General features: G+C 45.8%; 1 protein-coding gene across 3 annotated transcripts in view; it reads right to left on the reverse strand.

The window, feature by feature from the left end:
• Positions 1-17468, reverse strand: part of PKNOX2 (PBX/knotted 1 homeobox 2) — a 1892972-nt gene that overhangs the window by 88537 nt on the left and 1786967 nt on the right. Inside the window, exon 15 of one of the 3 annotated variants that reach the window (XM_069614553.1) lies at positions 8199-8464. The exons of the other annotated variants lie outside the window; for them this stretch is intronic. Coding sequence (XP_069470654.1) covers positions 8234-8464 — 231 coding nt within the window. The 3' untranslated portion in view covers positions 8199-8233. Of the gene's footprint in view, positions 1-8198; positions 8465-17468 lie in introns of those variants that run through there. 3 annotated transcript variants of the gene reach the window in all.

The raw sequence follows: 17468 nt of genomic DNA on the forward strand, positions 1-17468 counted from the left end.
CTGTTAAAGTGGAAGCAGCAGCACAAAGAAAATATCCTGACAAATATACCAATATAAAGTGCTAATTAAAAGAAGTGTTAAGGAATTGTGTATTATTGTCATTGGGGAATATAACACCTTCTTTTGAACTGTGGGCACACTATCTGTAAGAAGAGACAATTATCATTACCAGGCTTTCCATTGGTGGTATTTATGTTCTGGAAGTTGGAAGCAGATCTTCCATTTAGGAACTTTTTCCATCAACTTTTTCTTTGGCTTGGAAATATAAAGAGCTGGTTCCAAACCTTTCTTTTCTTTTGCTGGACATTTTGAGTTGACCTTACCCAGGACAGGAGAAGGTCATTCAGATATTGCATTCATATGGCTTATCATATTGTGTTGCTATATATGTTCTTTGTATATTTGTTGTTTAGTGTGAGGGCCAGTTTCCCATGCTAAAGAATATCGCCATAACTCATGGACTAGGCAGGGAATCCTTCAGTAGAGTACGGCAAGAAAAGATTTGTTGTCATATATTTTCTTTAATAAAATGGCATATTTTGATAAACCCACAAGCAGTTGTCCGCAAGGCATTACTGACCCCTCACAAATGATATGCCAAGAACATCTTAGTGGAAGCAGGTTCAGCCTCACCCCACCATACTCAGTGCTGTCAGCCAAGATGTAACCTTCATATATCGATCTTTCTTCTCATTTGCCAACAGACTAAAATGATATGCCACAGCAACCTCATCCATCCAGGCTCTGACTCACAGGTGCATATTCAGATACCTGTGTGAGGCACCTTATAACAGGAACAGCTCATGAATCCAGGTTTGACATCACCTGCACTGCTACACGTTCACACGCACAGGTGTACAGAATCCTCTCCAGGAATAGCTTCATGTTTCCAGGTGAAAGCTCAAATTTACAGCGTTACCCAGTTAAGCGCACATTGTCTGCTTCACCAAGATGAACTTTGACTGCTGACCTGTTAACATATCTTGGAAACCCCATATTTGTAATGTTATGTTACTAGGATGTATACCATGCTCTGCTGCTGTATGCCTGGCTGCCAGTCCGTCTGGTAGATATGAAAGAGCGGGGGAGTGAGTTAGATTAGTGGGGAGAGAGGGAAAATGCAGACTATTGTGTTGATGTGTGCAGAATAGAAGTACCTTGAGCTCTTGTGCGAGTCCATTTCAAGGTGGTCTGTATCAAGCATATGGAGGGATTTGTGTCAGAGTTGTGTATATCCGAAGTGCTCAAATACATTTTCAGGGGCTGTGGTATGTAAGTTGGTTGAAGAGGTGTTGTGTTGTGATGTTGGATGGCTATTGGGAGGGGTGTTCCACTTCCATTTGTTGGTGGGTTAGTATTCATGAATATTGTGTGCTGAAATGTGGAATATAAGTGCATTAGTATGTGGAATGATATGATATGATGGGTTATTTATAATGCACTTAATACCCCGAGATTTCTAGGCGTGGACACAGGGATCGAACCTGTGGTGCTCCGTGTCGTCTTGCTTCCAGCGGGAGCGCGTTGCCCCTGAGCTATCCTCCCAAGAGAATGGGAGGAATGGCCAGATACCTCAATGGGCAGTGTTGTGATGTATGCAATCCTGAAACCATGTGCAGCTATTACTGACATGGCATTGCAACACATAAGAAAAGATATGAACGTCCTAACAAAGCATGGGAAGTTATGGAAAAGCATTCAAGTTCGAAAATGGCAAATCAACTAGATGTCATCCACGTGCACCTCATACTGACCTTTTCAGACGGCTCCAATTATACTGCTGCAATGCAAAACTCTCTCCCTGTGTCTCTCTGACTCTCTATCCCTTTTTCCCTCTCTCTCACTGTACTCCATAAGAAACAAGGATCTGGGAATAGAGCAGTCCAAAGACTTTGCTTGTTACCATAAAACAAGGGCTAGGAGTTATGAGAAGCATCAACATTTGGTTCTAAGAAAGGGCTGCCTGAAACACAAAGACCTGCGGTACCCATTTTACCTTCCTGAGTATGTTGGTGGACAGGCTGAGAGCTACCTTAAACATCATTCTAACTGTCTCGCTGCTCTGCTCAGTGGCCAGATGGGACCTTTGTCTGTTAGGGCAGCAATGCCTGATGGGGTAATGAGCGGCATTTGTCAGGTGATATGGTCAGGGGATAGAATTCATAGTGTTTGCTTCTAGAAATATACTCCCATGTCTCCCACAAGCCTCAAACTACTCTCGCACAGTGAACGCAGCCAAAGGTCCAAATGAAATTCTCCTACACCCTCACAGGCCACCACTCACCTGGTGATTAGGTGTAGAGAAGCAGAAGGACACATCATTAATAGAGCCCACCCCTCAGCTATGTCATACTGGAAGAGCAGCAAGAAAGCACTGTTTGACACCTGGTATCAACCCAATACCACATCAAAGGTATGAGAGACGTAATGCACTCAGACAACCACACCAAATGTACCCCTGAACTGAGGCGGTAGACATGAACCTGCAGACACCACTGGACATAGACGAACTATAAGTGAAATCCGACAAATTAAAAGTGATAACACTGAGAAGAGAAGATGTGATTGAAGGAGCAAAGTAAACACATATGTGAATATGAAGAAAATCCTACACACTTAGAAGGTAAGTAACAATAGATGCAATAGATGTATATAAGCAGAAACGCAAGGCAAATAAGACAATGTAGAAGCTCGCTAAAGTAGGAAATATACCCAAGTAAAGCAGCCATGTTGAGAAGAATGACGTTGGCATCATATAATAGTAAGCGAGAAGCCTTGAGAAGGGAAACCAAGGCTGCGGAGCCAACAGGTGCTGGAATACGAATTTGTGCAGAACAAAGAATATTTGTTTGCTCAGAATCGCAGATGCTTCAGCAAGAAGCAATCGCAAGGCACGAAAGGAGTCAAAGAGGATAAAATACATACGCACAACATATTTCTCTTAGATTAAACAAAGGAGTGAATAACTGTGCATTGCACGTATTATACAATCAAAGATGCAGAAAGCACATGCAAGACGAAGCAACCAAGTCTCCAGAGGCTGAGGAGAGTAATAGCACCCAATATCATTGAATCAAATGGCAATAAATAAAAGGACAGAATGGACAAAATCATGGTCTCCTCACATATGGTACATGACTAGACGACAAGGCCTATTCATAAAGCTCCAGACGAAGATAGCAATATACCTTCACTCCCTTTAAAGTTCAGAGGAAGAGAACAGTCAGCAAGGTCAACTACAGAGAAGATGCCTTGGCATTTGGCCTAACTGATGAGAGATGGTAGGCTAATTAGCTAAGGAGGGCAGTTGTCTGAACTTGTTCCCTTGCATCTGGGTTTTGTTGCTTATGTGCTGCTAACAAACCGAATGTTCAAGGTTGGAAGAGAGCACCAACCAATCATGAGGGTCTATATAATGGTGGACTATACATTGTTGCAGAAGCCTATCCGCTGCTCTTGTTATGCTATTATCAGTATTTTATGTAGTTAGAGGTTGTTTAAGGCATGCTGACCAGATAAGGGGCAGCCAATGATGATACTAACACTAACTATAGGTATATATCTTCCCTTAACCAATCCCTCCACCCGATAGGTTTTTACTGTTTTCCACATAGGATGACATCATAGCTGATGTACGTCGAGGTATAAAGTCTTTTGCGTAGTTGAAATGCATTGTGAGTGTGTGTGAGCTACAATCTGTTGTTTGCCAGGTTTTCCTACTTTATTGAACCGATACTAAAGTAGTATTTTGCCATATTCTTTGAGTCTGTCCGGTTATTTGGGCCTGAGATCAATTATTGTGGTAATCCAATTTGGCACTTGGAATGCTCCAGGTGCTACTGCACAGAGGTAGCTACATAACGTCAGTTTCAGAATGATGTTAAAACTCTGCAGCGCAATTCTCATCCCCACAGTATAGGTACCGCACAGACAGCAGTAGTGCAAGTTTCACTCCCACTGAACAGGTACACTACAAGCAGAAACAGTGCAAGATTCCCTCCCACAGAATTGGTACGTCACAATCAACAGCAGTACAAGAGCACAGGTAGCCAAAGCACAGGCTTTCTACACACAACGGGTCCAGGAAACGGAGCAGCAGTGCAGGGCTCCCGCATGAAGTACAGTTGCAGGACAAGTGGCAGCGGCGCAAGCTTCTCTCACATAACAAGTCCGCAACAGGTGGCACCAGAAGAATCTTCCTTCACACAGAGCAGCTAAGCATACCCCGGACAATAGCTCAGTGGCAACGTGCTCGGCTTGGAAACAAGACGACACGAAGGAACACAGGTTCGACCCCTGTGTCCGTGCTTAGAACCCTCTGGTTAATAAGCGTGTTAAAAATACGCAACTAAAACAAAAAATCCTGTAACAGCGCCTCGATGCCCCTGGCCAGTGTGGGCGCTTTAAAAATGCAAATAAATAAAATAAATAAAAAATAGGGCTCAGGCAGCAGCATTGCAAGAAGCAAATGCTCCTTCTGCCACACAACAGTCATCTCCATGCAAAGTAACTGCTGAAGAAAATGCCTCTTAATCCGATTGAACCGTTTAATGGGGACAAACCACTAGCCAATTTCCTCACCTAACATCGCTACTTAATTCACACACTAATTTATAAAAGTATGTAGCAACAGAGCTCTCCTCAAACTATTCTCTGCTAGAGATAGAACCTTCCGAGCAAGTCATTTAAATTATTGCGCAGTACTTGCATTTTGACACAATATAAATGTCACACTACAAGTAGCAGAATTCAACATGTTAGGAACCTAAGAAGCTAACGAGCCTGGTTATTTCACACCTGATATTGGATGGCTTGAAATGTCTGTAAACTGCTTTAGGAGGTGCGCTACTTTCAAGAGTAAAGGATACATGCCAGAAGAGCCTGGGCAACCTGCTTTTAGTAATTCCTTGACACTGGCATGACGTTTGTTGCTGTAGATTGTGAGGTGCCACAAAAGGGGCGACCATATCTTTCGAATGTTAAACCAGCAGACATCATGGAGCAGTCAATACTAATCTATTTTAAACATGACGTTTCTTTAGGATATACTCCACTTTGGTGTAGGCAGATTCAGAAGTCAACGTGGGGCTTTGATGGGTGAACTGTACATCCTCGTGTTAATGATCCAAACATTAACAATGAACAGTAGCTGCTGCTAATCTGAGAAAAGGGTCACTCCAACACTAGCTGTAGTGTCTGCTGCAGCCACCCCATAAAACAGCTGCTTAATACATTTCAGTGCTTAAAAGAAACAAGCAGAGTGAATAAGAAAACTCATGGGAGGCAATGGGAGCCAGACCAGGACACTTTGTACCACATGTACTCAGTGTTGTCTCTGTTCAAAGGCTAGTTGAGTATAATTCTTTCAACATTGGGAAGGGGCAAAGTCCCTACAAGCTCCTGCGGAGTGCCACCATTGTTCAACAGCAAGGGTTCCATGTGATAATGTCGCTGTGAAAAAGTTCCAAGGTAGGCAACTTTTTTTTCCTGACCCCTAAAATTCTTTCCCCAAATATTTTAGGAGGGGTATCATTATATATTATTACCTCCAACCCTAGAATATTTGGGGAAAGTGTTTGATTGTCTGGAGGGTGCCTTTTCTTGGGGAAATGCTGCCACCTGGTGGCCATTTCCACTGCAACATTATTACTAGATACCGAAAAAGCTCTGGGGGCTCACCCACTACAGGTTAGGGGCTACAGCCTTACATAAACCTTAGTGGGGCTCCTGAAGTGAACAAACCAGCGGTAGATCGCACAAGGGTGTGTGGGGGCAGGGGGGAGCCGAGGAGCACCAATGGCAGCTGGAAGGGAGCTGAGGGCCCAGCTTCACCCAGGAACACAGAGTGGAGCAGAGCTCCTGAAGTCGAGTAAGAGAGGGAGCTGAGCAGGAGAATGCGGAGCAGGGAAGAGAGGAGCCCAGCAAGTGAATTTTCAGAGAGACAGCAGGTACAAGCACCAGAGACAGCCCGAAGGAGACAGCTAGAAGGGATGAGAAGCTGCAGCTCCAGATATCCAGAGAAGAGCACTTGGAGAAACTCATTGGGGCAAGAACAATTGCAGTGCCCACTTTTGTTAAAGCGATAAGGCGTATGATACACCATAGGTCACTGGCATGGTATACCATGAGTTAAGACTGATTTATATGTAGATCAAAGACAAGCAGATAACAAACGATGGGAAAGGGAGGGACATATGTCACCATGTAGAGGGAAGAGAAATATGGTTTGAGGAGAAGAGACCACATATTTGATGGAGGGAGCAATAAAATAGAGAGGATGAGGGAGAAGCAGGTCAGACCAGAGAGATGAGTTGGGGGGCGAGAAGATAACAATGTTGAGGGAGAGACAGCAGAGACCACAGAGATGATTGAGATGCAAAGAACATAGAGGGGTTGAGGGAGAGGCAGCAGAGACCACAGAGATGATTGAGCGGCAAAGAACACAGAGGGGTTGAGGGAGAAGCAGGGGAGACAAAATAGATGAGAAGTGAAGATGGAGAGTTTGATTAGGGGGCAGGAGAGACTAGAGATGTGATGAGCGGCAAATAAGTTAGAAAGTTTGGGGGAGTGGCAGGAGAGACCAGAGAGATGATTGAGGGGCAGAGAAGATAAAGAGGATGAGGGAGAGATAGGAGCAAATTGTAGATGATGGAGGGGAAGAGGAGATAGAGTGGTCAAGGGATACGTAGGAGAGACCAGAGACATGAGTGAGAGGCAGAGAAGATAGAGAGGTTGAGGGGGAGCAGGAGAGACAAGATAGATAAGAAGCGAAGATAGAGAGGTTAAGCAAGAGGCAGGAGGGACTACAGATGTGATGAGGTGCAAAGAAGATAGTGATGCTGGGGGGGAGCAGGAGAGACCAGAGAGATGATTGAGGGGCGCAGAAGATAGAGAGGATTAGGGAGAGGCAGAAAGGACCGGAGAGGTGATGGAGGGCAGAGAAGATAGAGAGGTTGAGGGTGAGGCAGTTGAGGCCATAGAGATGATTCAGGATAGTGCATATGAGGTTGAGGCAGGAGTGAACAGTGATATGATGGTGGGGCAGAGAAGATAAATACATTAAGGGAGAAGCAGGCAAGACCAGATAGATGACTGAGGGGCAGAAAAGCTAAATATGATGAGGGAGAGGCAGGAGAGTCCAGAGAGGTCAGGGAGGGCAAAGAACATAGAGAGGTTGAGGGTGAGTCAGGTAAGGCCAGAGAGATGATTGAAGATAGTGCATATGAGGGTGAGGAAGGAGAGAACAGTGAGATGATGGAGTGGCAAAGAAGATGAAGCAGGCAAGACCAGATAGATGACTGAGGGTCAGAAAAGATAAAGAGGATGAGGGAGAGGCAGGAGAGTCCAGAGAGGTCAGGGAGGGCAGAGACAATAAAGAGAATGATGGAGAGGCAGCGAGTATAAAACAAAGAAAAGATCAAGAGGAAACACATGGGAGAGGAAGAGAATACGAAAGTGGAAGGGAAGGGGAAACATGAGGGAGAATAGAGGAAAAGAAGAAGAAAATAAATGTTGCCAGAGAAAAGGAACAAGGAAGGTGAGCCATGAAATGAGATGAAAGAGTGAAGAGAGAGGTTCTGAACGACATTACACATTTGAGGGCAACAGAGGTAGAGGGATGACAGATAGACATGTAGGTATCTCGACAAAGATAGATATTGCAGAGAGAGAGAGAGAGAGAGAGAGAGAGAGAGAGAGAGAGATAGAGAGGCATGGGGAGAGGCGAGAGAGAGAGATAGAGAGGCACGGGGAGAGGGAGAGAGAGAGAGAGAGAGGGAGGCATGGGGAGAGGGAGAGAGAGAGAGATAGAGAGGCATGGGGAGAGGGAGAGAGAGAGAGATAGAGAGGCATGGGGAGAGGGAGAGAGAGAGAGATAGAGAGGCATGGGGAGAGGGAGAGAGAGAGAGAGAGAGATAGAGAGGCATGGGGAGAGGGAGAGAGAGAGAGAGAGAGAGAGAGAGATAGAGATGCATGGGGAGAGGCGAGAGAGAGAGAGATAGAGAGGCGTGGGGAGAGGGAAAGAGAGAGAGAGAGGCATGGGGAGAGGGAGAGAGAGAGAGAGAGATAGAGAGGCATGGGGAGAGGGAGAGAGAGAGAGAGAGAGAGGCATGGGGAGAGGGAGATGCAGAATGATACAAAGTGGAAACCAGCAGGTACATGATGACCAGGGAAGATTTTATGTATACAATAGCCAATATCTGGGCAATCAAAAGAGAGGCATATCCCTTGACATTCACTGTTGCTTTGCGGGGGGCTCCGGTTGGTATCTGAGTTTAGCTGCCCGCATCCCCCCTCGCCTCAATGCTGGGGGATAGGATCTTAAATCCTTCCTCATCTGAATGTCCTGAGCAGCCCCTGCATCTGATTCTTCTTCTTTCTTCGGCACTAAAGTCCCCGCCATTCCGCGTACCCATATATCTTCCGTGCTGCGCACTCGGTCACCAGTATTGAAATATCCAATGATCTGACGGAAATAAAGCAGGAGCACAATTTGATATATGGTAATCTAAAGGATCCATCATTTGCAGCCTTCAGAATGAGCCCGCAGTCTGAAAATAACAGCGAGCGGCAGAGGGTGGCATAATGGGACCGTACAGGAGATAAAACACTGCTCAATTACTCATGTCCTGGAGAAAGCAAAATATTGCTTCTTTTGCGCTGTGAACCAGGTTGGAGCCCAAGGAAAGGATATTATTCAAAAAGGAGACATTACTTTCAAAAATATATTTTACTTTGAACAGAAGAAATAGGAAATTGAGCAACATTCACATCCAAAAGGATTTCTCAGGCATATATAATGGGGAGTATTTTCACTCACACATAGGGGACGTCCACTCACACCGCCAAGCAACTTTTTTTTAATGAGTACCCATGGTGATGTGAACACGCGATCCTCTAATGGTGTTTCTTGCAAATAGCTCTCTTTCCAATGAGGTTTTTGGCTTTGTGGTAATTCCTCGTTGCATGTGTTGCTCTCCTGCTCTCCACTGACTCCGCACTTCATCGCTCAACTCCTGTGGTCCACACCAACTGCTCAGCTACTCACGATCATCTCAGTACCGCTCTGCATCCACCCCAACTGCTCAGCTCCTCACGATAGTCTCAGTACTGCTCTGCATCCACCCCAACTGCTCAGCTACTCACGATCGTCTCAGTACCGCTCTGCATCTACCCCAACTGCTCAACTACTCACGATCGTCTCAGTACCGCTCTGCATCCACCCCAACTGCTCAGCTCCTCACGATAGTCTCAGTACCACTCTGCATCCACCCCAACTGCTCAGCTCCTCACGATCGTCTCAGTACCGCTCTGCAGCTATCAAACTCCCTCAGTCTCCTTCTTCAAGCCACACTGTCCTCTGAGAGAGCCCCCTGCCCGCGCAATGGCCGGTCTATTTCTCACTCGTCCGTTTCCAGTTCTGGCACCTTCTTTGTCGATGTGTCCCTTGCATGCCTACTTCTTCAAATGAGTACCCTGGGATTACCCAGCCCCACCTAATCATTCTAAATTCCCTGTTTGGGGGCTTTAACAGCTGGTAATGGTGCCATGGGGGCACTAAACGCCTATGCCTAGGGGCGTCATTTGGGAGTCACCAGGGGTAGCAGCTGCGACCCTTTGGGGCCTCAGTTGCAATCCCTGGGACTCGCTTGTGATCCCAATTTTAAAAAGAAAAAAAATGTTGAAAAAAAGGATCTTTTTTTTGCCCCAAATAAAACAAGCGCTCCTGGTGTAGCAGGCCCTCCCACAGCACGGGTGGACCAGCAACACCAGGCCCGGGTCTCTGGCCCAGTCCTCACTCATCAGGGTGAAGACTGGGCCGGGGAGGCACTCAAGTGCCACGTTCAGCTCCAACCCCTACCTCGGCTTCCTTGCAGCTGACATACAGGAACCAGGAAGCTCTCGACTCTCGCAGCTTCCTGGTTCCTGTTTGTGAGAAGCACGGAGGAGCCGGGGGGGCCTGGATTGACGGACCTAAGCTGCAAGAAAAAGGTAAGAAGGCTTTTTTTTGTAATATGATGTGTGTTTTGCATGTGTGAAGTGCGTGTCAGATGTAGGTATTTAAATGGTGGGGGAATGAGAAGTGATGTGATGTGTGTTTTTGAATGTTCTGGGTGGGTGGGTGTGTGCCTGTGGAGAGAATGCAATGATTCGATGCAAGAGAAAGAGTGAGTGACTGGTGGGTGAATGGGAAGTGATATGATGTGTATTTCTGAATGTTCCGGGTGGGTGGGTGTGCACCTGTGTACAGAATGCAATTATTGGATGTAAGAGAAGTTGTGAGTGACTGGTGGGTGAATGAGAAGTGATGTGATGTGTGGTTTTTAATGTTCTGGGTAGGTGGGTGTGTGCCTTTTTAGAGAATGCAATGAGTGGATGTAATAGAAGGTGTGAGTGACTGGTTGGTGAATAAGAAGTGATGTGATGTGTGGTTTTTAATGTTCTGGGTAGGTGGGTGTGTGCCTTTTTAGAGAATGCAATGAGTGGATGTAATAGAAGGTGTGAGTGACTGGTTGGTGAATGAGAAGTGATGCGATGTGTGGTTTTTAATGTTCTGGGTAGGTGGGTGTGTGCCTTTTTAGAGAATGCAATGAGTGGATGTAATAGAAGGTGTGAGTGACTGGTTGGTGAATAAGAAGTGATGTGATAGGTGTGTTTGAATGTTGTCGGTGGGTGGGTGTGTGCCTGTGTAGAGAATGCAATGAGTGGATGTAATAGAAGGTGTGAGTGACTGCTTGGTGAATGAGAAGTGATGTGATGGGTGTTTTTGAATGTTCTGGGTGGGTGGGTGTGTGCCTTTGTAGAGAATGCAATGAGTGGATGTAAGAAAATGGGTGTGTGAGTGACTGTTGGGTGAATGAGTATGAATGTGATGGTGTGTTTCTGAATGTTCTGGGTGGGTGTGTGAGGCGCCAGTGTAGAAAATGCAATGGGTGGAGGTAAGAAAAGGTGTATGATCGAGTGACTGGTGGGTGAATGGGAAGTGATATGATGTGTATTTCTGAATGTTCCGGGTGGGTGGGTGTGCACCTGTGTACAGAATGCAATTATTGGATGTAAGAGAAGTTGTGAGTGACTGGTGGGTGAATGAGAAGTGATGTGATGTGTGGTTTTTAATGTTCTGGGTGTGTGGATGTGTGCCTTTGTAGTGAATGCAATTAGTGGATGTAATAGAAGGTGTGAGTGACTGGTGGCTGAATGAGAAGTGATGTGATGTGTGGTTTTTAATGTTCTGGGTAGGTGGGTGTGTGCCTGTGTAGAGAATGCAATGAGTGGATGTAATAGAAGGTGTGAGTGACTGGTTGGTGAATGAGAAGTGATGCGATGTGTGGTTTTTAATGTTCTGGGTAGGTGGGTGTGTGCCTTTTTAGAGAATGCAATGAGTGGATGTAATAGAAGGTGTGAGTGACTGGTTGGTGAATAAGAAGTGATGTGATGGGTGTGTTTGAATGTTGTCGGTGGGTGGGTGTGTGCCTGTGTAGAGAATGCAATGAGTGGATGTAATAGAAGGTGTGAGTGACTGGTTGGTGAATGAGAAGTGATGTGATGGGTGTTTTTGAATGTTCTGGGTGGGTGGTGTGTGCCTTTGTAGAGAATGCAATGAGTGGATGTAAGAAAATGGGTGTGTGAGTGACTGTTGGGTGAATGAGTATGAATGTGATGGTGTGTTCCTGAATGTTCTGGGTGGGTGTGTGAGGCGCCAGTGTAGAAAATGCAATGGGTGGAGGTAAGAAAAGGTGTATGATCGAGTGACTGGTGGGTGAATGGGAAGTGATATGATGTGTATTTCTGAATGTTCCGGGTGGGTGGGTGTGCACCTGTGTACAGAATGCAATTATTGGATGTAAGAGAAGTTGTGAGTGACTGGTGGGTGAATGAGAAGTGATGTGATGTGTGGTTTTTAATGTTCTGGGTGTGTGGATGTGTGCCTTTGTAGTGAATGCAATTAGTGGATGTAATAGAAGGTGTGAGTGACTGGTGGCTGAATGAGAAGTGATGTGATGTGTGGTTTCTAATGTTCTGGGTAGGTGGGTGTGTGCCTGTGTAGAGAATGCAATGAGTGGATGTAATAGAAGGTGTGAGTGACTGGTTGGTGAATGAGAAGTGATGTGATGGGTGTTTTTGAATGGTCTCGGTGGGTGGGTGTGTGCCTTTTTAGAGAATGCAATGAGTGGATGTAATAGAAGGTATGAGTGACTGGTTGGTGAATGAGAAGTGATGTGATGGGTGTTTTTGAATGTTGTCGGTGGGTGGGTGTGTGCCTGTGTAGAGAATGCAATAAGTGGATGTAATAGAAGGTGTGAGTGACTGGTTGGTGAATGAGAAGTGATGTGATGGGTGTTTTTGAATGTTCTTGGTGGGCGGGTGTGTGCTTTTTTAGAGAATGCAATGAGTGGATGTAATAGAAGGTGTGAGTGACTGGTTGGTGAATGAGAAGTGATGTGATGGGTGTTTTTGAATGTTGTCGGTGGGTGGGTGTGTGCCTGTGTAGAGAATGCAATGAGTGGATGTAATAGAAGGTGTGAGTGACTGGTTGGTGAATGAGAAGTGATGCGATGTGTGGTTTTTAATGTTCTGGGTAGGTGGGTGTGTGCCTTTTTAGAGAATGCAATGAGTGGATGTAATTGAAGGTGTGAGTGACTGGTTGGTGAATGAGAAGTGATGTGATGGGTGTTTTTGAATGTTCTGGGTGGGTGGGTGTGTGCCTTTGTAGAGAATGCAATGAGTGGATGTAAGAGAATGAGTGTGTGAGTGACTGTTGGGTGAATGAGTATGAATGTGATGGTGTGTTTCTGAATGTTCTGGGTGGGTGTGTGAGGCGCCAGTGCAGAAAATGCAATGGGTGGAGGTAAGAAAAGGTGTATGATCGAGTGACTGGTGGGTGAACTAGTATGAATGTGATGCCGTGTTTTTGAATGTTTTGGGTTTTTAGGCACCCTATGCATAAATCAAATCTAGCTACTGTTGTTTTTTAGGCCCCCTATGCTAAATCGAATCTGCCCACTGTTGTTCTTTTTTAGGCCCCCTAACTGACTGTACTAGTTGAATCTGCCTATTGTTGTTTTTTAGGCCCCCTAAGCAAAAATTGAATCTGGCTACTGTTGTTGTTTAGGCCCCCTAACTGACTGTACTAGTCGAATCTGCCTACTGTTGTTTTTTAGGCCCTCTATGTAAAATCAAATCTGCCTACTGTTGTTTTTTAGGCCCCCTAGCTGACTGTACTAGTCGAATCTGCCTACTGTTGTTTTTTAGGCCCCCTATGCAAAACTCGAATCTGCCTATTGTTGTTTTTTAGGCCCTCTATGTAAAATCAAATCTGCCTACTGTTGTTTTCTAGGCCCCATGCACTAGTTGAATCTGCCCACTGCTGTTTGTAAGACACCCTGCACACAATGATGCCCATAGCCATCAGTAAGCTCCCCGCCTCTCCTACCACACTGCTCACCCTCCTCAGCATACTCTCTGCTCTCTTACCTTTCACTGCACTAACCCATCCTAATCAAACACTGCTAAACTCTACCACCACTCCCACTCAATCCACGGCTATGGATACTTCACTACATACACACCAACACGAGCAGACACTCCTATTGCCCCACCATGCAACACAACTTCCTGTATAGTGGAGAGACTGGAAAGACTTAGAGCTCGTACACTGGCTGCAAATCACAGCACTCAACCCATTCCCACGGCACTGAGAAATATTAGACTAGGCTCCCGCTCTACCCATAAACTCACCCCGCGCTTCAAACACGCAAACACATCCAAACAGCCATCCACCAACTACATCAGGCCCCACACCACCACTACACAAGACACACCAGACTCCGCCCACATCCACACCACCACAAAAAACTCATACACGCCCCACGTCAAATGTGCCCTCATCAATGTACGCTCCCACCCAGTGTATGCATCTGAGATTCATGACCTTATAACCGACAACAACATTGATCTATTAGCCATCACAGAAACTTGGCTCCAAGAAGCCTCTGGCCCAGCTGTCGCACTTGCACTACCCCCAGTTTTCTCAATTCTCAGACAAGATAGATTAGCACGACTGGGAGGCGGAGTAGCTCTCATCTACAAAGAGTGTCTCCATCTTTGAGTTGTCAGTCACCCCTGGACCAGCAACTCTGACCTTCTATCTGCTAATCTGACACTGTCACAAAACAGCACCATCAACATTCACGTACTGTACCGCCCCCCAGGCCTCCACCTAGACTCTCAGGAACACCCCATCCACATACTCAGCAGTAATATCAAAAGCTCCACCAAGGCCCTCGTATTAGGAGACCTCAACTGGGGTTTCAAGGATGAGAAAGACAAACCGGCTGGCACCTTCACCAAGGAACTCAACAACTTAGGTTTCACCCAAAAAGTTTTAAATCCCACACACTCAAAAGGCCACATCCTAGATTGGATTGCAGGCCATAACTGCCTCGCTACTATCACCTCGAACACCACCTTGCCATGGAACGATCACAATCGCACCGATTTTACTATACCCATCGCCAGGAGCCACAAAACTCTCACCCTGCTATTGCTGCGCAAGTGAGAAGCTCAACGAGGAAAACTTGTGCCCCTACCTCAACAGCCCTGAACTAGCACCCCCCTTCACCAACTACCCCAACACTCTAGCAGAAACCTACAAGGCTATTATCACTAATGCCATTAACGAAATAGCACCACTAGAATGGAAAAAAGATAAGAAATCTCTACACTCCAACTCTTGGTTCACTGACGAACATCAGTCCTTGCGCTCATGTAAAAGAGTAGCACTGAAAAATTGGCAAACCAACCCCAGAGACAGTGCCAAAAACGAGTTCAACCTAATCTCCCACCAATACAAAGCAGCTATCACCTCAGCTAAAGCCAACGCCTTTAAAACATGCATCTCCAATGCCAAATCGCACTCTAAAGAAATCTTCTCCATTTTCAATGAGCTAATCTCCCCACCCAATGAACCTGATGAAATAGACAAAGATGAAGCATGGTGTGCTAGTATCCAATCTGCCATGCTACACAAATTGACCTCCTCCAAAAGAAAATTAAGGACCACTGCAAAGCCCTATCACCGCAAATTGGGTCCAACCCTACCAATCCTACTCCCGTCTCAACCAACTCCACCAAACCTGAGTTCTCCTTCAGGGACGTCACTGAACAAGAAGTTATTAACTTACTCAAAAACCTGAACCCCCCCCACCCCCTGCAAAGGGGACATATGCCCACTAAGCTCATAAAGGTCTGCGCAGACTGTCTCGCTCCGCTTTTCACAGCATTCATCAATGCGTCTTTCAAAACAGGCATTATCCCAGCCAGCCTCAAAGAGGCCTGGGTCTGCCCACTCCTAAAAAAACAGACTCTCGACCCTCTACAACCAAACAACTACAGACCGACAACCACAGTGCCATTCCTCCTGAAATTACTGGACAAAGCCGCTCATAGCCAAATCCAACACTTCCTGGAATCCCACTCCATCTTAGGGACCAGGCAATCAGGGTTCCGGAAAGGTCACAGCACTGAAACAGCTCTGGTGGATCTAAAGGACCAGATCACCCAAATCATGGGCAAAGGCAAGCTAGCCTTACTGCTTCTCCTAGATCTGTCAGCCACTTTTGATCTGGTTGACCACAAGACTCTCACATCACACCTTACACTCTTGGCTAACTCCTTAAAAGAAGCAGCGTGATGGATCACTTCCTTCCTCGAAGGAAGAGCCATGAAAGTTTTCTCAGACATAGCAAACGCTACACCCATGACAATCAACTGCGGAGTCCCTCAGGGATCTTGCACAGCTCCCACACTATACAACTTGTTCACGAAGCCCCTCTTCGACAAGCTGGACTCACTTGGCATTGCATATACTAATTATGTTGACGATACAAAAGTACTTATACCCCTCTCAGGCTCATACTACAAAGATGCCAAGGCACTCCATAAAATCTACTCCACCATCCAGGCTTGGATGGTGGTAAATGGCCTCTGCCTCAAGACAGAAATCATGATACTAGGCCTAAAGAACACCCTAACCAAACTTGATAAATTATACGCCAACTTTACTATTGATGACTCTATTGTCCCAGTATCTACAGCTGTTAAGACACTGGGAGTATACCTAGACTCCTCATTAACCATGACCAGACAAGTTAGCGCGATTACGTCCTCCTCCGCGCATACCAGCAAATTAATTAATGCCATGAAACCATACCTATACAAACCCAACTGCCTATCAATAGCTAGAGCAACCATTGGAGCCAAACTAGACTATTGCAATGCCCTCCTGGCAGACACATCGGCACAAAACCTAAACAGACTACAAGTCACTCAGAACAATGCTCTCCGGGCCGCCCTAAGCATCCCTAGAAGAGAGCATATCTCCAACGCAAGACAATCAGCTCAGTGGCTCCCGATCAAGGAGCATATCACCCTTCAAAATCCTTACCCTCACACACAAATGCCTCACTCTCTCTGCACCTTCATACCTATCTGAAACTATCTCCAAATCCTCATCTTCACGCCCCACCAGGATGCAATACACCCACCAACTCCACATCCCATGGATCAATAGAGCTAAAGCCAGTGGCCGAGGCTTCCAATACATTGCTGCCAAGTCCTGGAATGCATTACCCTCAGACATCAGAGCGGAGATCTCACTCCCTACATTCCGTAGGAAACTAAAGATCTCACTCCTTGCACAGTAAAATGTAACTATACTCAAAACTGTCCTGTAAATATGTTCTTTACCGCCTTACCTGTAACATTTCTGTATAACAATGCATATATAACTAAGATAAGTATGTAACAAGCGCCACAATACCCCTGGGCTGCTGCGCGCTTTACAAATCTGAATAAATAAATAAATAAATTGTGTGTGTGCCTGTGTAGAGAATGCAATGAGTGCATGTAAGAGAAGATGTAAGTGAGTGACTTGTGAGTGAATGAGCATGCATGTGGTAGTGTGTGTTTGAATGTTCTGGGTGGGGTTTGGTGTGTGCCTGTGTCGTGAATCCAGTTTGAGTGAGTGCAAGAGGAGATGTATGGGTGAGTGAGCAGTGGGTGAAAGGGTAAGTGTATCTGTGTGTAAGGCCCTGGGAGACTGGGGATCACTAGAGCATTTTTGCCACATCCTTTATTGACTTTGCATGCATGATTTACTGGTATTTCTGGGCAAAGGCAAGTTTATGTCTGCCATTCCCTGGCTAGACTGGCATTTTGGTGCAGTCGGTCTAGCCACTGCTTACCACAGTAATGGCAGTGGCAGTGGTAGTGGCATGACATTTGTTACTCGGCAACTTTAAAAAAGCAAGCATGATAAGTAGTGTTACCTCGCTAGAGTGATGTTTGGGTTTAGCGGCCTGTATATTCTTCACTGTAGCATGCCTTTTTATTAACTGAGAATTTATGATTAATCAAGCAAGATAAGTGTTCTTCTGGGTCTAGACTGGCTTACATTGGAACCAGTTTGG

The sequence above is a fragment of the Ambystoma mexicanum genome, chromosome 9 (genome assembly GCF_040938575.1).
Source record: "Ambystoma mexicanum isolate Mex_15411 chromosome 9, UKY_AmexF1_1, whole genome shotgun sequence".
Classification (NCBI taxonomy): Eukaryota; Metazoa; Chordata; class Amphibia; order Caudata; family Ambystomatidae; genus Ambystoma; species Ambystoma mexicanum.